Below are 19,047 nucleotides of genomic sequence, written 5' to 3' on the forward strand. Positions count from 1 at the left end.
GTTGCATTCTCCAGCCCCATGTGTCTCCACATCTTGCTGGGCATCTCCCTCTTGTGTCGCTGTTCCCCACACGGTCCTTGCTGCTTTTGACCCTGAGATTTTATTTGTTCTGCAGGATACCTTGGAGCTCACTGTCTGGTACAAACAATCTGTACTCCCTGCCTCCCCCACTCCAGTAGTGCTGCCTCTTTGCCTTGTTCACTGCATTCATGCTGTTCCCTTCCCCTGGAACAGTCTTTTTTTAAGTACCATGGATATTGCCTACACAGGAATCTCTCCCTCCTTGACATACACTCTCAACACACACACACACACACAGACACACTCACACACACGGGGCACTTGGGTGGCTCAGTCAGTGAAGCATCTGCCTTCAGCTCAGGTCACAGTCCCAGTGTCCTGGGATGGAGCCCCATTTGGGCTCCCTACTCAGTGGGAAGCCTGCTTTTCCCCCTCCCACTCCCCCTGCTTGTGTTCCCTCTCTCGCTGTCTCTCACTCTGCCAAATAAATAAATAAAATCTTAAAACACACACGTACACCCTCTGACACACATAAAAACACAGACACATATAGACACACATACTACACACACGGACGGTGTCATCCTATGGTCGTCACTCTTATTCTCCCATGACATCTTAACACTTGCAACAAATTATCTGAGAATTTTTTCTAGGGATCCTGCTATGCTGGGGGTCCGTAGAGGGCACAAGGACTGTGTGTTGCTCATTTAGTACCCAGCACAGCACCTTGCATGGCCAAGAGCCTCCAGCGTGCCTGGCTCCTGCTGAACATAAGAGAGTAACGTGGATGCCTGGTGCAGGGCCAGCTCACCCAGAGAGAGCGTGTGCCCATGAGCCATCTCCAAAGGCATGTCCCCAGGCTGGGTCCTGAGCAGGATTTCTGTGTCTTTGTGTATAGTTTATGGGGAGCAATATGACCCACATTACTGCGTATTATTACTTCAAGGTGTTTTGCTTTTTTGACACGTGGCAATGGAATCTCATCATTTTCATCTGAATTGGGGGAGGCACACAGCGGAGTTCTGTGGCACCCTTGCGCGGGGCTCTTGACCTCAGACATGAGTCTCCCTTCTTGGTAAGCTGTGTGACTTTGGACAAGCTGTTTTACCTTCTAAGTCTTGGATTTCCAGCTACAGAAGAGAAGTGCACAACACTTGTACTGTAACCGATTTTGTAAAGTGGGGTACTACGTGTCTAGCACTTAGCTCCATGCTGGGAATACAGAGCTTGCTCAAAAATATTAGCGCTTCCTCTTCTGCTTCTTCCCTTTGACCTTCCTCCTTCTCTGCTGCTCTCTACCATCAGTTTTATTTTCTTCCTTGGTCTTCAATTTCTCTTTCCCCATAGACTGTTAACTCAAGTTCTCACTTCCTTCACGCTGATTTATGGCAGCAATAGAAATATACCACCCTGGGGGACACGCCTCCTTTCAGCAGGGAACCTATAAATGTCCACGTATTTTTATTCAAATTGAGAAGAGCCCAGCAAAATGGGGATCTCCATAGTCATCCTTGAAATATGTCTTTTACTGGATCCATTTCTTTCTGCAGGTATATATCTCAACTCTTCTATTCGTTAATTTCACTCTTGTGAATCCAACTCATGGAAGATTCTATCTACTTATTCCTTGGTGCTAGACTTTCCATCGTGGGGCAATGCTTTGCTCATAATTGTCATTGCACGTATTGACAAGGAATGGCTATTTGTTTGTTTGTTTGTGGTTTTTGGTTCTGTTTTGGCTGGAAATACAATGGTCGTAGCTAGAAAAAGTCAATCATTATGTCGATGTTTCGAGGAGTCGCTCAACTAAGAAAATGATTTGCTGTAGAAAAATTCCTGAAGTTAAGGAAAAGGGCATGTGTACTATTAATAGACTATAAAACTTTGACATCGCTAGTTAAGGACGTGGTTTGTGTAGTCTAAAATGGGCAGTAAGACGGCCCCTGAAAACACTCATTACGTGGTTTCTTTCTGCAGGTGTCTATGGCTTGGTAGTATTTACCAAGTAAACTCAGGTCAAGTTGCTGAGCACAGACAAGATCATTAAGACTCCAACTTTGTGCCTGTCACTGTCTGCTTTAGAGAAATGATCTGAAGCTTAGGGTGTGAAGGTATTGAATGTACACAAAAGAGCCACTGGCAAGTCAGTGTGGCTGTGGCATCTCAGCGTCGATGGAGGGAGAAACTATGTGAGCTGGCCGGCTAGCCAGTCTGCCTGTGAGCTATCTGTGTCTCTCCCCTTCTGTCTGTGTCTCTGCCTCAGTTCCTCCGTTCTGTTTTCTCTTCCTTCCTTCCTCCTCCTTTCTCTGCCTCCCTCCCTCTCTCCCTCCCTCCCTTCTTCTCTTCTACCTCCCTCCTGCTTTCTTTGGTGTCACCTTTTGCTACATTCATGAATTTCAGAAGACAGGGCAAAAGTACCCTAATTTGTAGAGAACTTCCAGAACTCTCAGTCCTACCCCCAGGTTTGATTGGGGAAGCTCTGGAGATGCAGGTTCGTTTGGGAAATTGCCTTCATGAAAGCAGCATCCCATAAGGACGCCCCCTCACCCTGGTGCTGGTGATGGGCGTGGGTCTCTTCTCTGCGATGTGGGGGGCTGGCATCCTGTCGCAGGCGGACGGGTGGACAGAGGACGCCCACCTTCTTTTCTTGTCAGGGGGACAGCAGTGGGCCCTGGCCCGGGGGCCATCTGGGGGCTGGAAATTGTGTCTCCATCAAAATACTTGAAAATGGCCGCAGTGTTGTTAGCTCTAGCTTTCATCTCTAGAATGTGGATTCGCTGGGCTTGCTTGGGCGCTGAAAGGGGACGTGGGATTTAAGTTGGCCCCTGAGGGACAGGGTGCGAGCAGCCGCCTTCTCATGTACAGAGCGGATGAGGGCAGCAGCACTCGTGGATTGAGGGAACGTGTGGTTTTCCCACGACGTTCTGGGCATGCGCACGCGCACGCACACGCATGCGTGTCCACGCTTGCAGTTTAGACGTGGGAGCGGACCTCCCCAAAGTGCTTCCTCTGTCCGGAGTGCCCAGCGCAGCAGCGTGCGTGTGTCCTCCTGCGTCACTCTGCTGACCACCCCAGAGCTCCGTGTCACCACTTGCCCATGCGGATGCGGGCAACAGCCCCGGGAAGGGTGCGTGGCTTGTCCCAGGTCGGCCGCAGTGAGCGGCTGGGCCAGGATCCCACCCTGGAGCTGGTCCACTGGCACGTGGGTAGCAGTTTCAGGCCAACGACCCTGTTGCTCCATGCAGAGAGCTGAGGAGATGACGCTCGGCGTTTGCCTCACGCCGGAGCCCCCGGGCGGCACGGGGGTGCCCGGTACCAGAAGGCTAAGGGACCTGGAACGGAGGGTCCTCAGCTCTGGTCCTTGCACATGCCCTTGAGAAAAAGCTCAGTGCCCCCTGGGTCGTGCTGGGCCGGACGAGCGGTGGAGCCCTGCCTCTTCTAGCCACGTCTGTCTCGGAGCTGTCTCTTCCTGGCTCAGGGACCCCTGCAAGCCTCTGTTTGCTCATCTCATCTGGGACCTTGTTCCAACCTCCTGGTTGTATGTACATGAGGTCAGCAAGCGCGTCTGGCACAGACAGGGTGCCTGGGAGCCACTCACTGTTATTGCGCAGGGTCCCAGCGTTGTTCCCAAACCTCACTTCCCAAGTGCCAGGTGGTGTCTTGGATTGGATCCTAGAACAGGAAAAGGAAAAGCTGGTAAAATCCACATCAAGGCAGAGTTCAGTGAGTGGGGCATGATCGAGGGCTAGTCCAGCTCCAGGACAAATGCATCACGGTCTCCCTCGATACCCTCGGGGGGGGGGGGGGGGGGGGGACGGCGGCAGGGTGTGTGGGAGCTCTCTCTCGGTATTAGCTCCGCAACTTCTCTCTAACTCCAAAGTCACTCCAAAAAAAATTTTATTTATTTATTTATTTATTTATTTATTTATTTATTTATTTATTTTTCAGGGTAATTGTATTCATTGTTTTTGCACCACACCCCATGCTCCAGGCAATACGTGCCCTCCCTATCACCCACCGCCTTGTTCCCCCAACCTCCCACCCTCTGCCCCTTCAAAACCCTCAGGTTGTTTTTCAGAGTCCATAGTCTCTCATGGTTCATCTCCCCTTCCAGTTTCCCTCAACTCCCTTCTCCTCTCCATCTCCCCATGTCCTCCATGTTCTTTGTTATGCTCCATAAATAAGTTTAACCATATGATACTTGAGTCTCTCTGCTTGACTTATTTCACTCAGCATAATCTCTTCCAGTCCCGTCCATGTTGCTACAAAAGTTGGATATTCATCCTTTCTGATGGAGGCATAATACTCCATCGTGTATATGTACCACATCTTCCTTATCCATTCGTCCGTTGAAGGGCATCTTGGTTCTTTCCACAGTTTGGCTTCCGTGGCTATTGCTGCTTTAACATCACTGCCTTGAGTCCCATTTCTTGCAGGTCAATGATTTGCAAAAGGAGGAAACAACAATTGCTTACAAATAAATTCCTAACAGATTGTTCAACCTTGTATACACCTTTTTCACAGCTTAGCAGGGGGTTTCCAATGAATAATGCCTTAAATAAGAAGGAGGAAATGGAATGGAATGGGTGGCATTTGGAAGGGGGGGGGGCCCTTCTGAATCATTTAAATAACAGGCCACCAGGCTACCTTCCAGAGAAGCTCTCCTTTCTTCAGCAGATGTTCATTATGCAAACTCACCCATGGGTATCCTGGGACTCAGCCTGATCTCAGTCTGCTGGCTGTTCTAGAATGAGGAGAAAGTTCATGGCGGTGTGTCAGACTGAGTCCAGGTGGGGGGGCCTGGCATCCAGAACCCCACAGTCCTGCTCAGTTGCATTCTCCAGCCCCATGTGTCTCCACATCTTGCTGGGCATCTCCCTCTTGTGTCGCTGTTCCCCACACGGTCCTTGCTGCTTTTGACCCTGAGATTTTATTTGTTCTGCAGGATACCTTGGAGCTCACTGTCTGGTACAAACAATCTGTACTCCCTGCCTCCCCCACTCCAGTAGTGCTGCCTCTTTGCCTTGTTCACTGCATTCATGCTGTTCCCTTCCCCTGGAACAGTCTTTTTTTAAGTACCATGGATATTGCCTACACAGGAATCTCTCCCTCCTTGACATACACTCTCAACACACACACACACACACAGACACACTCACACACACGGGGCACTTGGGTGGCTCAGTCAGTGAAGCATCTGCCTTCAGCTCAGGTCACAGTCCCAGTGTCCTGGGATGGAGCCCCATTTGGGCTCCCTACTCAGTGGGAAGCCTGCTTTTCCCCCTCCCACTCCCCCTGCTTGTGTTCCCTCTCTCGCTGTCTCTCACTCTGCCAAATAAATAAATAAAATCTTAAAACACACACGTACACCCTCTGACACACATAAAAACACAGACACATATAGACACACATACTACACACACGGACGGTGTCATCCTATGGTCGTCACTCTTATTCTCCCATGACATCTTAACACTTGCAACAAATTATCTGAGAATTTTTTCTAGGGATCCTGCTATGCTGGGGGTCCGTAGAGGGCACAAGGACTGTGTGTTGCTCATTTAGTACCCAGCACAGCACCTTGCATGGCCAAGAGCCTCCAGCGTGCCTGGCTCCTGCTGAACATAAGAGAGTAACGTGGATGCCTGGTGCAGGGCCAGCTCACCCAGAGAGAGCGTGTGCCCATGAGCCATCTCCAAAGGCATGTCCCCAGGCTGGGTCCTGAGCAGGATTTCTGTGTCTTTGTGTATAGTTTATGGGGAGCAATATGACCCACATTACTGCGTATTATTACTTCAAGGTGTTTTGCTTTTTTGACACGTGGCAATGGAATCTCATCATTTTCATCTGAATTGGGGGAGGCACACAGCGGAGTTCTGTGGCACCCTTGCGCGGGGCTCTTGACCTCAGACATGAGTTTCCCTTCTTGGTAAGCTGTGTGACTTTGGACAAGCTGTTTTACCTTCTAAGTCTTGGATTTCCAGCTACAGAAGAGAAGTGCACAACACTTGTACTGTAACCGATTTTGTAAAGTGGGGTACTACGTGTCTAGCACTTAGCTCCATGCTGGGAATACAGAGCTTGCTCAAAAATATTAGCGCTTCCTCTTCTGCTTCTTCCCTTTGACCTTCCTCCTTCTCTGCTGCTCTCTACCATCAGTTTCATTTTCTTCCTTGGTCTTCAGTTTCCCTTTCACTCTTGTTCTTGTCCTTCAGCGGGCAACTCCAATTCCTTCTGTGCTGAACAGACCCTGCCTCCCACAAAACCTGTCACCCCATCTCCATCTTCAGCTTCAAATCACAGCTCCTAATGCAGGGTCAGTGCAGAAGAAGCAGGAACTAGAGAAAAATGAGAGAAAAAGTAATAACACCCCAATCCATCACTCAAGATGGCTGTTGTTAAAATATGTGTTTCTTTTAAGATACATGTAATATAGTGTAACATACAGTTTTTCTATAATTTATCTTCATATCCTGAAGATTCTAACATGCCATTCATAGTTTTTGGACATTGAGGTCATTTTAGATTTTCTTCTTTTTTAAAAGTTTCAGCTTTAGGGGCACCTGGGTGGCTCAGGCGGTTGGGCATCTGCCTTCAGGTCAGGTCATGATCTCCAGGTCCTGGGATGGAGCCCTGAGTCAGGCAGCCAACTCTGTGGGGAGCCTGCTTCTCCCTTTCCCTCTGCCTCTCCCCCTGCTTCTGCTCTCTCTCTCTCTCTCAAATGAATAGATAAAATCTTTAAAATTTTTTCAGCTTTATTGAGGTATGATTATTAATAAACTTATAGGACACTTGAAGTGCACCCCATGGTGATTAGACAAAAGTATCCGCTGTAAAGAGGCTCCCCACTGAGTTAACACATGCATTACCCCACGTGTTTATCTCTCTCCATTTTATTTATTTTTTTGATGAGAACTATTCCCTTAATAAATTTCAACTGTGAAATACAGTGTGATCAACTGTAACCACCATGTTTGCGTTAGATTTTCAGACCTTACTCATAGCAATAATTGGTACCTTTTTACTAACCCCTCCCTTTTTCTTGTACCACTTTCGGGGTCTTTATGTAATGGGCAGTACTGTCAACACCCACACATCTTTGTTCACATTGTAGAAATTGCGATTATTTCCTTTGGCTATATTCTCTCTCTCTCTTTTTAAAGATTTTATTAATTCGAGAGAGAGAGAGCACGAGCGGGGTAATGGGGGAGGGGATGAGCTGAGGCAGAAGGAGAGGGAGAAGCAGGCTGAGTAGGGAGCCTGAGGCGGGGCTCAATCTCAGAACCCGGGGATCCAATTGTGTCCTGAGTGAAAGGCAGATGCTTAACCAACTGAGCCACCCAGATGCCCCTCCTTTGTCTATATCCTTTGAAGTAGAATTACAGAGTCAAAGAGTTGATTACTTCTAAGGCTTCTAAAACATATTGATAAATTATTTTCCCAGACGTGTACCCATTCTTTCCCCTATCGGTAAAAAACAAAAGTGGCAATTTTCTACGCTTTGTCTAGATCTGAGTATTATAGCTCAAAAATCTTAGCTGAATTGCTGGATGAAAATGGTATAGAGTTATTTCAGTTTGCATTTCTTTGCTTACAGTGAGGGTGAGCATTTTCAAGCCATTTATGTTCTCTTTCCTTGATTGTCTGTATATTAAAAAAATATTGTCCAATATTTTTGAAAGCTGGTGTCTTTGTCAATTTGCATAAACTTTCTATAAGAATTGATCATGAATACTTTGTCCATTATGTTGATGACAGATTCTTCCCGTTTGTTATTTGCCTTTCATTTTGGATTTTGTTTTTTTTTTTTCCTGAACAAATATTTTTTTATTTTTTATGTAATTAAATTTCTTGCTATTTTCTTTTGTGATTTCCTACTGGTTTTAAATCTAGAAATTTCTTACAGAAATCAGATAAACATTTAACTAATTTCTTATTTTTGTGGGTTTAAATATTTAGTTTTTTAGTTCTAAAAATTATTTTGCTTTTTGGTGCAGTGTCAATCTTTAAAATTATATATATATATAAAATAATATACTTACACACACACACACACACACACACACACATATATATATATAATAGAGATGCAAGTGGGGTAGGAAGGGGCAGAGGGAGAGGGAGAAAGAGAATCTTAAGGAGGCTCCATGCACAATATAGATCCCAATGTAGGGCTCATCTCAGGACCCTGAGATTAAGAGTTAGATGCTTAACCACCTGAATCACCCAGGCACCCTTTTCTCTCTCTATATATATTTTTAAAGATTTTATTTATTTATTTGACAGATAGAGATCACAAGTAGGCAGAGGCAGGCAGAGAGAGAGGAGGAAGCAGTCTCCCCGCTGAGCGGAGAACCCAATGCGGGGCTCGATCCCAGGACCCTGAGATTGTGGCCTGAGCCGAAGGCAGAGGCTTTAACTCACTGAGCCACCCAGGGGCCCCCCTTTTCTCTATATTTTAATTCACATTGCTTTATTCTAAATATTTTTGAGCTAATGATTTTTTTTTTGAATGCCAGCTACATGAGAGACACTATCTTAAACACTTGATGTATTTTTTTCTTGGTTTTGTCTTCACAATAACCTTATGAAGTAGTTCGTGTACTTACCCTTTTACAGATGAGATTGGGGTTGAGTGAGGTTAATGACTTGCTTGGCTTTAGAGAAAGAATAAACAGCAGAGCTAGAATTTGAACCCGTGGACCCAGTCCCAAGTCCTGGGTGTATAAGTCCCACTCCCACCAACCCCACTTTGCTCTGTCAGAATCTAATCCTTTTCAAGAACTTTAGCCTGTTAATTTTTCCTAAAGAACTTTGGCACCCCCTTTTTTAAAATTAATTAATTAATTTTTTTCGGCGTAACAGTATTCATTATTTTTGCACAACACCCAGTGCTCCATGCAATACGTGCCCTCCCTACCCACCACCTGGTTCCCCCAACCTCCCACCGCCCCCTTCAAAAAGAACCACTCAATCAAAGAAAAACCTTCGAACGGGAATTATAGTAAGCCTGTGGGTGGGTTTACAGTGACTGACATTTCTGTATTCAGTCCTTCCATTCAGAAAGCTCTTCCTCTGCAGGAGATTGCCAAGAAGATTTGCATGGAGTTTGTGTTTTTATTCTTTCTTTTTAATATATATTTTTAAAGTGGGATCCGCGCCCAATGTGGGGGCTTGACCTCACAGCTTTGGGATCAAGAGTTAGATGCTCTACCAACGGAGCCAGCCAGGTGGCCCTGTACTTTTATTCTTACAAGACTGTTTGGAAGGAGCCTTTATTCATAGTGTCCTGACTTCCTCAGAGTCTACTGTAAGCCCTGTCTTCACCCCTGCCTGGCTCACATCTGCTTGTAGTTCCTGGAGTAGTACCAGGGAACCACATATGATCTCCGCCAGACCCTGGGCACCTGTCAACCAAAGTCCCTTGCCCTCCATCTGGTTACGTGGCCATGTCACCCACTAGAGCAAACTCGCGAAGGAGGAAGGATGGTGGAGACACCCTGCTGTGTCAGATCTCCCCTGCCTGAGGCATCCAGCATACTGAGGGTCTCTGTAAGCAGTTGTTGAAGGAAGTGTATCTCACCTCTCTCTTGAAACTGCTGCTACATTTCCTTTACATAGGCTGCAACTCTGTGGTTTTCAAACGTATCAGAATTATCTGGAGTGGGGCGCCTGGGTGGCTCAATGGCTTGGGCCTGTGTCTCCAGCTCAGGTCATAATCTCAGGTTCCTAGGATCAAGCCCTGTGTCGGGCTCTCTGCTCAGCAGGGAGCCTGCTTCCCCCACTCTCTCTGCCTGCTTCTCTGCCTACTTGTGATCTCTCTGTCAAATAAATAACTAAAATCTTAAAAAAAAAAAAAAAAAAAAGAATCACCTGGAGTGCTTGTTACAACCCACATTTGGGCACTGCCTCCAGAGCTCCTGATTCGTAAGTCTGAGGGAGCCCTAAGGATCTGCAGTTTTAAGACGTTCTGGGTGCTGACTGCTGCTGCTGCTGATTCATGGCCCCCGCTTGGGGAACAGCTGCTCTGAAACACCTTTTTTTTTTTTTTTTTTTTAAGAAAGAGAGAGAGAGAGAAGAGAGAGTGTGAGCTGGGGCGAGGAGAGGGGCAGAGAGGGGCAGAAAGAGAGAGAATCTCAAGCAGTCTCCATGCCCAGTGCAGTGCAGAGCGTGATGTGGGGCTCGATCCCAGGACCCTGAGATCATGACCTGAGCTGAAATCAAGGGTCAGACGCTTAACCGACTGAGCCCCTGAACCAGGTGCCCCTAAAATAACTATTTCTAAAGTGACTGGGACAGGTAGTTTGTTGGTTTCTCAAAAATGTCATTTAAAATGGGGAACCATAAACTATGATACATACAGATTTTAAGTGTTTCGTTTTAACTGAAGACACATGAATACACTTTGAGTAGCCAGTTTGTTGCCTTTTGCTTTTCTCCCAGGAGGGATCTTCTGTGGTTCTGCAATGTCTCTCTTACATAAGGCATACCCATATGGCATATCTGTAATTTCTAGTTTTCGTTTCTTCAAAGGGGAGTGTGAAACGAAAGACGTGATGAAGTGGTGTGAGCCCCGAAGGTCTGTTTTACGTTTTTCTGGCACTCTTCACTGTCCCACCTGCCTGGTTTCTTTTTTAGCAACTGGGTTTTATTTGCAAAGCATTCAGCCTTATTTTTATAGAAGGTCATCTTTCTTTTTTGGCCCACATTTCTTTGGTTTATTTAATATTTAACTGAATTTAATGCCAAGGATAGCTGTCATAAGCAAGTTCAGGGCTCATACCTGTGTCTTGTTCATCATACAACGAAGTTGGTTGGGATGGAAGTTGCCAGTTAGGCTAGAAAACAGTCTACCAGTGCTCGTGATTAATAGATTTGCAGGGAGGATGGAGGGCATTAGTTGACCAGTGAGGGGCTTAAATAAGGTCAGTGAAGAGAACTTCTTGTTTACTGCCGCTGACTGGGTGCCTCTCTGCTAGAATATTCAGGTACTGGAAAAAAAATACAACGCACCCAGTTCAATATGAACTTCAGATTTATAAAGAAAAAAAAAAGTTTTTGTTTTACGTGTCTGTGTGTAAGTGTGTCTCAAGCAAATATATTTGGGATATACTTATACTAAAGAAGTATTCATTGTTTATCTGAAATTCAAATAAAAAGTGTTTTTTTTTTTTTTAGTGTAATATGCCCCATAGAATATTTGGGATATACTTATATTAAGACCTATCCTTGTTTATTTGAAATCCCAACTGGGCATCCTGTATTTTATTTGACAATCCTTTTGCTCCATTTTTTTATTGACATATGTATATGCCTTCTTTCAAGTCTAGAGGAAATATCTGACCCTGTCTGGAATCCTCCTGCTCCTCTTCTAAGCCTATGAATCGCTCCCTTTGAGATTCCTAGCCCCCTTACTCCGTGTTCCTGCCAGGGCAAGACCAGAGTACTGGCTACAAAGTCTGGCTGCCAAGTTGCCTCTGAGCTCCAGAGGACTGAGCCTTGCCTCGCTGATGGATCCCTCCCTCCTCCCTGACTCTCAGGGCAGTGTCTCCTGGGCAGTCAGGGATTAATCCATACCTGATGAGTGAATTATTTAATGAATGAGGCCCAGCTAACCCTCCAAAGTGAAGTCTGATGCAGCCCCCTCCCCTGCTTGAAATAGCTAGGTGGTCAGATCTAATGTTTGTTTTCGGAAGAGCTCTCATTTGGCCCTCTTTCTTTGTCTTTCTCAGCAACAGCAAGGACAAACGTCGCAGAAACCACTTTTGAGACGACAGAGACATCAACTGGTAACTCTAAACTCTCGGTGGTTGTGGGGCCCACGCATACCCACAAGGGCCTATGAGGGACCGCTGCAGAGAATCTTGCTGGGTCTTCAATGTAGGACAAGGAAGGTCCTCTTCTGATGGGGACCACATGCACCCTCAGTCCCTTCCTCACAAGGTTCCACACAGACCAGAAGACAGGCCCAGAGTCTCCATGCCAGCCTGTGCCCAGCCACACCTCTTTCCTAAGATTTCTGCTCCCCAGGGTGTCCCCCAGTAATGAAGTCTTAGAATATAAGTGAGGTTCTGTGGGGTGAGGTCCAGTGCCGATGACCAAGAAAGAATTCTTGAGACATCTTTGGTGCAAAATGGTGGTTTATTGAAGCACGGGGACAGGACCCGTGGGCAGAAAGAGCTGCTGTCCCAGGGCTGTGAGGAGTGGTCCATTATATACTTGTAAGTTGGGAGGGGTCAGGGATGGTGTGTCTCTAAGGAATTTTGGAAGCAAGTTTCCAGGACCTGGAGGGGCTAGCTGTTTTTGGGAAAAAGGTTATTCTTTACCAGTAATAAAACCTTTTTGTGAGACTCTTCAGATGTATACCAGTGGGCCATATGCTTGGGAATGATTATCAACACATATCTTGGAGGGTTTAGAGATAAAGGAAGTTTCTAAAGGATTTGTTTACGTAGACTTACAGGATCCTGATTGGGGGTAGGGATCGGTCAGGCTAGGATTGCCCTTTGCCCTTAGCAAAGTGTTAAGGTGGAGGCAGTTAGTCCCTAGGGGAAGGTCACTCTGCCTGTTGCAAAGACTTGTCAAGAATTTGATCCACATTTCTCATTTAATTCTCCCGATAGCCCTTTCAGGGTCAGTAAGTGTCACTAAATGACCATCTCTGTCATTTTATGAGAAAGGAAAGACATTTTCATCTCCTGCTGCCTTTGTCAACACAAAGTCACTTGACTGTGTTTTGGACAAAATGGTTGGCTAATCCATACTTTTAGTGATTTCAGTTGAGAACTGGGAAGTTAAAGTCCTCACTCTCAACGCCTTATGCCCATTCAACTCCTCATGCCCATTCATACAAACCAGCAAGGGTAAAATTTCTCCAAGAAACAAGAAAAGTAAAGGGTCCCCATTTGTACCAAATTAGGCACAAGCCTAATTTGCTTTTCTACAGTGCTGAAATGTCAATTTCTATTGTAATGAAATAAAGACATATCTGCAGCAGGAAATATATAGAAACAAATGCACCAATTATTGAAGGAATTTCATGGAATTCATCCTTAAGATATAAAAAGCCATTTTAAAATCACCTTGTTTCTTGGGACTTGGTTAGCATTTTGTTTTCCATATACTGGAGACTCAAGAAATCTTTATCAATTGAATTAAGTTTCAAAGACAGACTATAGATCTGTTGCTGTATCTCTACTTCAAAGTCAACCAGAAAAAAAGCGATGGTTCAAAGGTAGATTTCTTGGTCAGGATCCCTGTGGATGAAACACACACACATGTCTGATTTTTCTTTTATTCCTTTATAGCTTCCCAATCAGATCCTGTCACAACAGCTGGTGGGTACTTTTAAAACAATATCCAGAATTTGATTTAAAATTTATTTATTACCCTATACAGTTAGTTATATCTTAAGCATAAACACTGTCTATAGTGAATGGTAGGAAGTCTGCACAAAAGCAGGATTTGTCCTTTATAGAAATACAAAGGCAATAGAAACTTCTTTCAGTTATAGAATAAATGGACCTTGTAGTTATATTTTTAGGTTCTTCTTTAATTGTACTTTGCCTTTGCTTCAAATTTCAGTGTACATCAGAATTAATGAGGGTATTTTTTTGAATTCGGGTCCTTGGGATTTACCTTCCTTTCCTTCAGAAAGTCTCATTTAGAGGGTGTGGGTTGAGTGTCAGGAATCTGAATTTTTATATAAATGAAAATGAGGGTGGTCTGTAGACCACACTTTGAGCAACCATGCTGCATGGCTCAGTCCTGAATCAAGTTTTTTGTTTACAATGTAATTATGGAAGCACAACTTCACTAAGAATTTCCAAAGAAGTGACAGAGATATGTATATATATTTTGAGTGCTATCTATTTTTACATTTTCTTAATGTCTGTATTTTGCTTAACGTCTAGTGAATTTAGGTCCCAAATGGTTCATGGTTACATTGTAAGTCTGACTTGTAAATATTCCATAAGTGCATTGCTAATACTGAACTTTTGAACACATTGCAAAATGGCCTCAATGTCCTTGCTACCTCATTTGATAAGAACCAGTCCTACCAGGACCCTTCTATACAGGAGAGACTACACAGTGTAGGTTCTCTTTGCATTGTTTCAAGGGAATGTGTTCTCTGCTTTCAAGGACTTATGATCTAATGGAAAGATGGACAGTAACCAACTAACATATAGTTACAATTACAGCTGAGGTAAGTGCTGGAGCAAGATGTACATGGCAAGAGAGATGTGACCAAGATGTGAGAAAAAGGGCAGGTGAACTGAGGTCTGGAGCTGGTGCAGGAATTAGCTAGACAGGGCAAAAAGGAAGAGTGTTTTTCTGTTCTTCAATGGCAGGAATGGAAGGAAACAGATACAGACTCACGTTCAATGGCAGGAATGGAAGGAATCAGATACAGACTCACGTTCACTATAGCTACCCTGCCCCAGCCTTCAGATACTCCCCTCCTCCATGCTTAGCCATGCTAATACCTTATCTAGCCAGGGTAGTGCTGTTGTGAGATTATCGCTAGGTCCTATTTTCCAAACTGTGCCCTTGACACATTTTTCAAAGCTCGAGGGGGGAAAAAAAAGGTTTCTGATTAGTGGAGTTTTTGAAGTGTTGCCTGCCCTTGGTAGAATGTCATTTGTCTTTTGGGGCAAATGGGTGAAAAGCTACAGTTGTACTTGGTTCTTACTTGCCTTCTAAATTCTTATCTAAATCTGGATGGAGTTGGTGGAGTCAAATCCAGAGAAGTGTCCATGAGCAAATCTCTGGAAAGCTCATCATTTGGTCATATCTTGAATGGACACATTAAATAATGGACATTCTAGCACGATCTCTGCTTTGTGGCATCCTATCCCTCCCTACTAACCCCTTAGGATGGCCGTTTGCTTGGCAGCAGTGTGACTCCTTGAGGAGGGCTCATACAGGGCTCCCATCCACAATATCCTTAACTCTGCTGAGACAAATGCAGACTATATGGCAGAGAAGATGGTACCTGAGAAGATGAAATAATCTGGGTGCTTGTGACAGATATAAGATGAAAACCATAATAATCAAAAGCATTCTTATCCTCAAGTCATGCTTCACGCACAAAAACAATGTTGAATCTCAGTTAAGATTACTGGGTGACTTCATGTTGAAAACCCCATTTTGGTGGATTTATGGAAAGTAAGTTGGCATGGACCACTTTCCTTGCAAGAGCCACAAGGAGAGGGTTGGTGGCAGATAGTGATGAAGACAAAAGGCAGAGCAGGATGATAGCTGAAAGCATTGAAGAGTAGAGGTAGAGTCAGCATGTCCTTGGGCTTACTTGTTCAATATCAGTGCCTCAGTATCATTGTCTATAAGTGGGGATGACTGGGTTGGGGTAAAGATGAACTGAGATAGTGGGTATAAATTGTAAAACATGGTATTGTCACCCACCATGAAAATGTAATAATTCTCTAGCAAATGTTCGTTTAAGGTCCAGGGCCCTTTGAGTCACCACACAATTTCCTTAGGCTTCTCTTCTAGAATAACTGGAGTGGCCTACCCAGTAAATATGGCTGGTTTGATGATGCCTTGTTCGTTTTTATACTCAAGCTCTTCCTCGGTTTTCTTCCCACTAAAGCAATAATGTGTACAATGTGCAAATGTACACAACAGGTACTCTGGGAGATTTGGGCAATAGCCAAATCTGGAAGGGAAGGGACCATCTCCCTTGGAAAGTGACCAGGTCTTTGAGGAAATACCTTGAGAGATCTCTTTGTGGCTTTTCCTCAGTTGGTTCATTCTGATGTGTCAACTGTCTTGAAGCATCAAGAGATGAGATAGAGAACAGCCTATTTCCATTTCCTGGAAAACAAACAAGTGGAAGCTATTCTTTTCAGGTGATTTACAATCATTCCCAAAATGGCAGCTGACCTCATCTACAACTATGTTGTTGATTGATGGAAATTGAAAGCAAATTGGTCCCAATAAATTTGGGCAAAAGAGTGTTCAAACTGTGTGGACACAGCACAACCAGAGGCAACTTCAATGTTCTGTTTGGTTTTATGCCTCAGTTGGGACCTTGGAGCTCAGAGCTTCTGGGTTAGATGTAGATTCTGACATTGACTGTTGTGTGACTAAACAAGATATCTGGAACCAGACAATGGGAATTTTGTGGTGTCATCAGTGTGTTTAAATGTCTGAGTTTTGAATGAAGGACTCTCTCAGGCATGTCTGTCAGCGTGTTCTTGAGTGTGGGAGCAGGGATGGTATGTCAGAAATGAGGTGGGAATGTTCTGATGCAGATATTTCCTAGGTTTGTGGCCTGTGTTGGAAGAATGTTCTTGCTGTCTGTTTCTATCTCATATTGCTTCATCATCCTCAGGCATGTGCAGCCACATGTCTTTACTTGCTCTCTTACTGGGCCATCAACAACATGAAGCAGGGCAGCTGGGAAGTGCATTGTGCACCCCACATTCAAGGTGTTGAGACAAATGGCATAGTTCTCTGGCATCACGTCCCCTCATTGACCTCTTGGTTTTACTAGAGAGATTCCAACCTGTGAACCTCTGACTGTTGCTCCTGGCAGGACTCACATTTACAAAGAATCTGAGTTTGTTGGATGCCTTAACTTTCCTTATACCCGGAAGTAAGAAAAAAGGGATCGTGAAAACAACCTCATTAGAATTTTTAATAAGAATTTAAACCTAGCAGATCTTCTTTGAGCAAGTAGATTTTGGTATATAAGCATTAAAAAAAACGAAAGTTGCCATCTTATGTTCTTTTAGCAAAAGGAGATAGTCTGAGATCTTTTCTTTTTATTTGACAGAGAGAAATCACAACTAGGCAGAGAGGCAGTCAGAGAGAGAGGAGGAAGCAGGCTCTTTGCGGAGTAGAGAGTCCGATGTGGGGCTCGATCCCAGGACCCTGGGATCATGACCTGAGCCGAAGGCAGAGGCTTTAACCCACTGAGCCACCCAGGCACCCAATAGTCTGAGATCTTGCTAAAAAATATCACCAATGCAATCCTTTCTATTGAAGTGGTTGAGAGCACTATTTATTTATTTATTTATTTATTTGAGAGGGGGAAAAGAAAAAGAGAGAGAGAGGAGGAACAGAGGGAGAGGGAGAGAGAGAATCTTAAGCAGACTCCATGCCCATCTTGGAGCCAGATGTAGGGCTTATTCTCATCACTCTGAGATCATGACCTGAGCTGAAATCAAGAGTCAGATGCTAATTGACTAAGCCACCCAGGCACTCCAAGAGCACTGTATTTTACTTTTCTACTTAAGATTATATTAATGACTCCTTAGTTTTTGAATTTGAGGAAATTCATCTAGGATATTATTATTTGAAGGCCCAGAATCTGAGATTTCAGATGTACAAGCAATTTCACCATTACTGTTAGCATCTAAGGGGATATTCTCTCTGTCTTTACATTCCTCTTCTGATTCATCTAGTTATTGTGAAACATCCTCAATGTCAATTTTCTTCTCTTTGCCATTGGTAATAGACAATGAAAACTTCTAAGTTCTTAAGTGAAGTCAATGAATGCTGAAAGCATCTTACAAAGACAGTGCTTCCAGTCTTTTTAAAAAAATACCTTCTTGAAAGGTAATGTGGTATTTGGGGCACTAAAGAATGATGACCTGTCTTACCACTTCATCTTTCTTCTAGATAATGCCACCATTTTTTCTGTCTCATTATATAACTCTTTTTTTAGTGACAGTTAATAATTAATGAGTAATGATGGACCAATTCCTTGAATGATGAAATAGCAAATGTTTTCAAGCTATAGGAAAAATGAGATCATTAAGAGCCCGTAATGTATTTTGGACTTATAAAAGGATCCAATGAATCCATATAGTGACTATAAGATAGAATGATTTTTATTCTATTTTCTTTACACAAATGAATATTCTTTTTGTTCTTAGGAAGACCTTTTAAAACATGTAAAAGTCATGAAATATCAATCCTCACAAATAGAGTGAGACCTGCTGGAAAAATAAACTCGAGAAATAAAATTCAGTCTGTTGGACCTTGAAGGTGTCCTAAGGGTTAACTTAAAGTAGAGGGGCTTAGAGTGCTTTAGAGTGTTCTCATGGATAATAAAGATGCAGGGTCCTCTGCATGTTGGTTTTGTTCAAAACAGATTAAAATTTTCTCAGGATATGGATCAGAAGGCACAGGATATTGGACAACAAAATATGTACCTATTTAGGGAGCCTCTGCATGGCTATTCCAAATGCTAACTCCACTCAAATTTCAGACTGGAGGGAGGATTCAACTGGCATCCAGAGTCCTTGACAACCAGTCTGAACTGCGTGTTTTTGTCTTGTCCTTCTTCTAAGCACAGATTACATCCTGTAACTATAAACGAGCATTAAGGGACAGAGTAAAAGTCATGTTCTTTATTACATCTAAAATTATTCAACACTCCACATCCAACCCACTTGTAATCTACTATTGCATAATCCAGAACACTTTGCAAGAATGCAGGAGGCACAGATCCAAGAATGAGCCACTGTGCCCCCTGGCATGATTGTAAGGTGATGCTCAAGCCAATTTCTGTGACTGTAGATCATTTACAAAGAGTGGAACCTCCATTCCAAGATGAATTTGTTTTCTTTCTAGGTCTGGAGAGCTCCTCGACTACAGACTATGGTAAGACCTTTTTCTCTTTACTTGTCTTCCTAGAGTTTTGCTTACTGGTGAGACCAGTCAGTTCTGCTGTTGCTGTTGGCTTGTTGAGGCTGAGTACAGTTTTGGCCACAGAACAAATGCCTGCCCTTTGGAACACAGGGATGGGAAGGAAGGGGTCAGAGGATGCTGAGACCCTAGGCATGTCCCAGATGCACACTCAGCCAGTCTCATCTGTCATTTTCCTTCCTTCTTCTCTCTGCCTCTCAATTGTTTGGTGCATGGGATTAGCTTCAGCTTTGTGTCAGGAGACACAGATGAAAAAAGCCAGTGCCTCTTCTTACCACTAGTTACAGTTATCTGGAAGATGTCTAACATCCCACAAACATTTGCTGTGTACCCTGCACAAAATTA

General features: G+C 44.1%; 1 protein-coding gene across 38 annotated transcripts in view; it reads left to right on the top strand.

Moving 5' to 3' along the window:
• The window catches only part of DMBT1 (deleted in malignant brain tumors 1), an 80,429-nt gene that overhangs the window by 7,726 nt on the left and 53,656 nt on the right, over positions 1–19,047 (top strand). For 17 of the 38 annotated variants that reach the window (XM_046026304.1, XM_046026312.1, XM_046026335.1 and 14 more), the window contains exons 2-4: positions 11,757–11,813; positions 13,332–13,361; positions 18,628–18,657. The exons of 1 other annotated variant lie outside the window; for it this stretch is intronic. In XM_046026304.1, the coding sequence (XP_045882260.1) occupies positions 11,757–11,813; positions 13,332–13,361; positions 18,628–18,657 (117 nt within the window). Of the gene's footprint in view, positions 1–1,498; positions 1,575–11,756; positions 11,814–13,331; positions 13,362–18,627; positions 18,658–19,047 lie in introns of those variants that run through there. 20 more of the 38 variants (XM_046026323.1, XM_046026344.1, XM_046026330.1 and 17 more) reach the window with 8 other exon arrangements.

The sequence above is a fragment of the Meles meles genome, chromosome 13 (assembly GCF_922984935.1).
Source record: "Meles meles chromosome 13, mMelMel3.1 paternal haplotype, whole genome shotgun sequence".
Taxonomy (NCBI): domain Eukaryota; kingdom Metazoa; phylum Chordata; class Mammalia; order Carnivora; family Mustelidae; genus Meles; species Meles meles.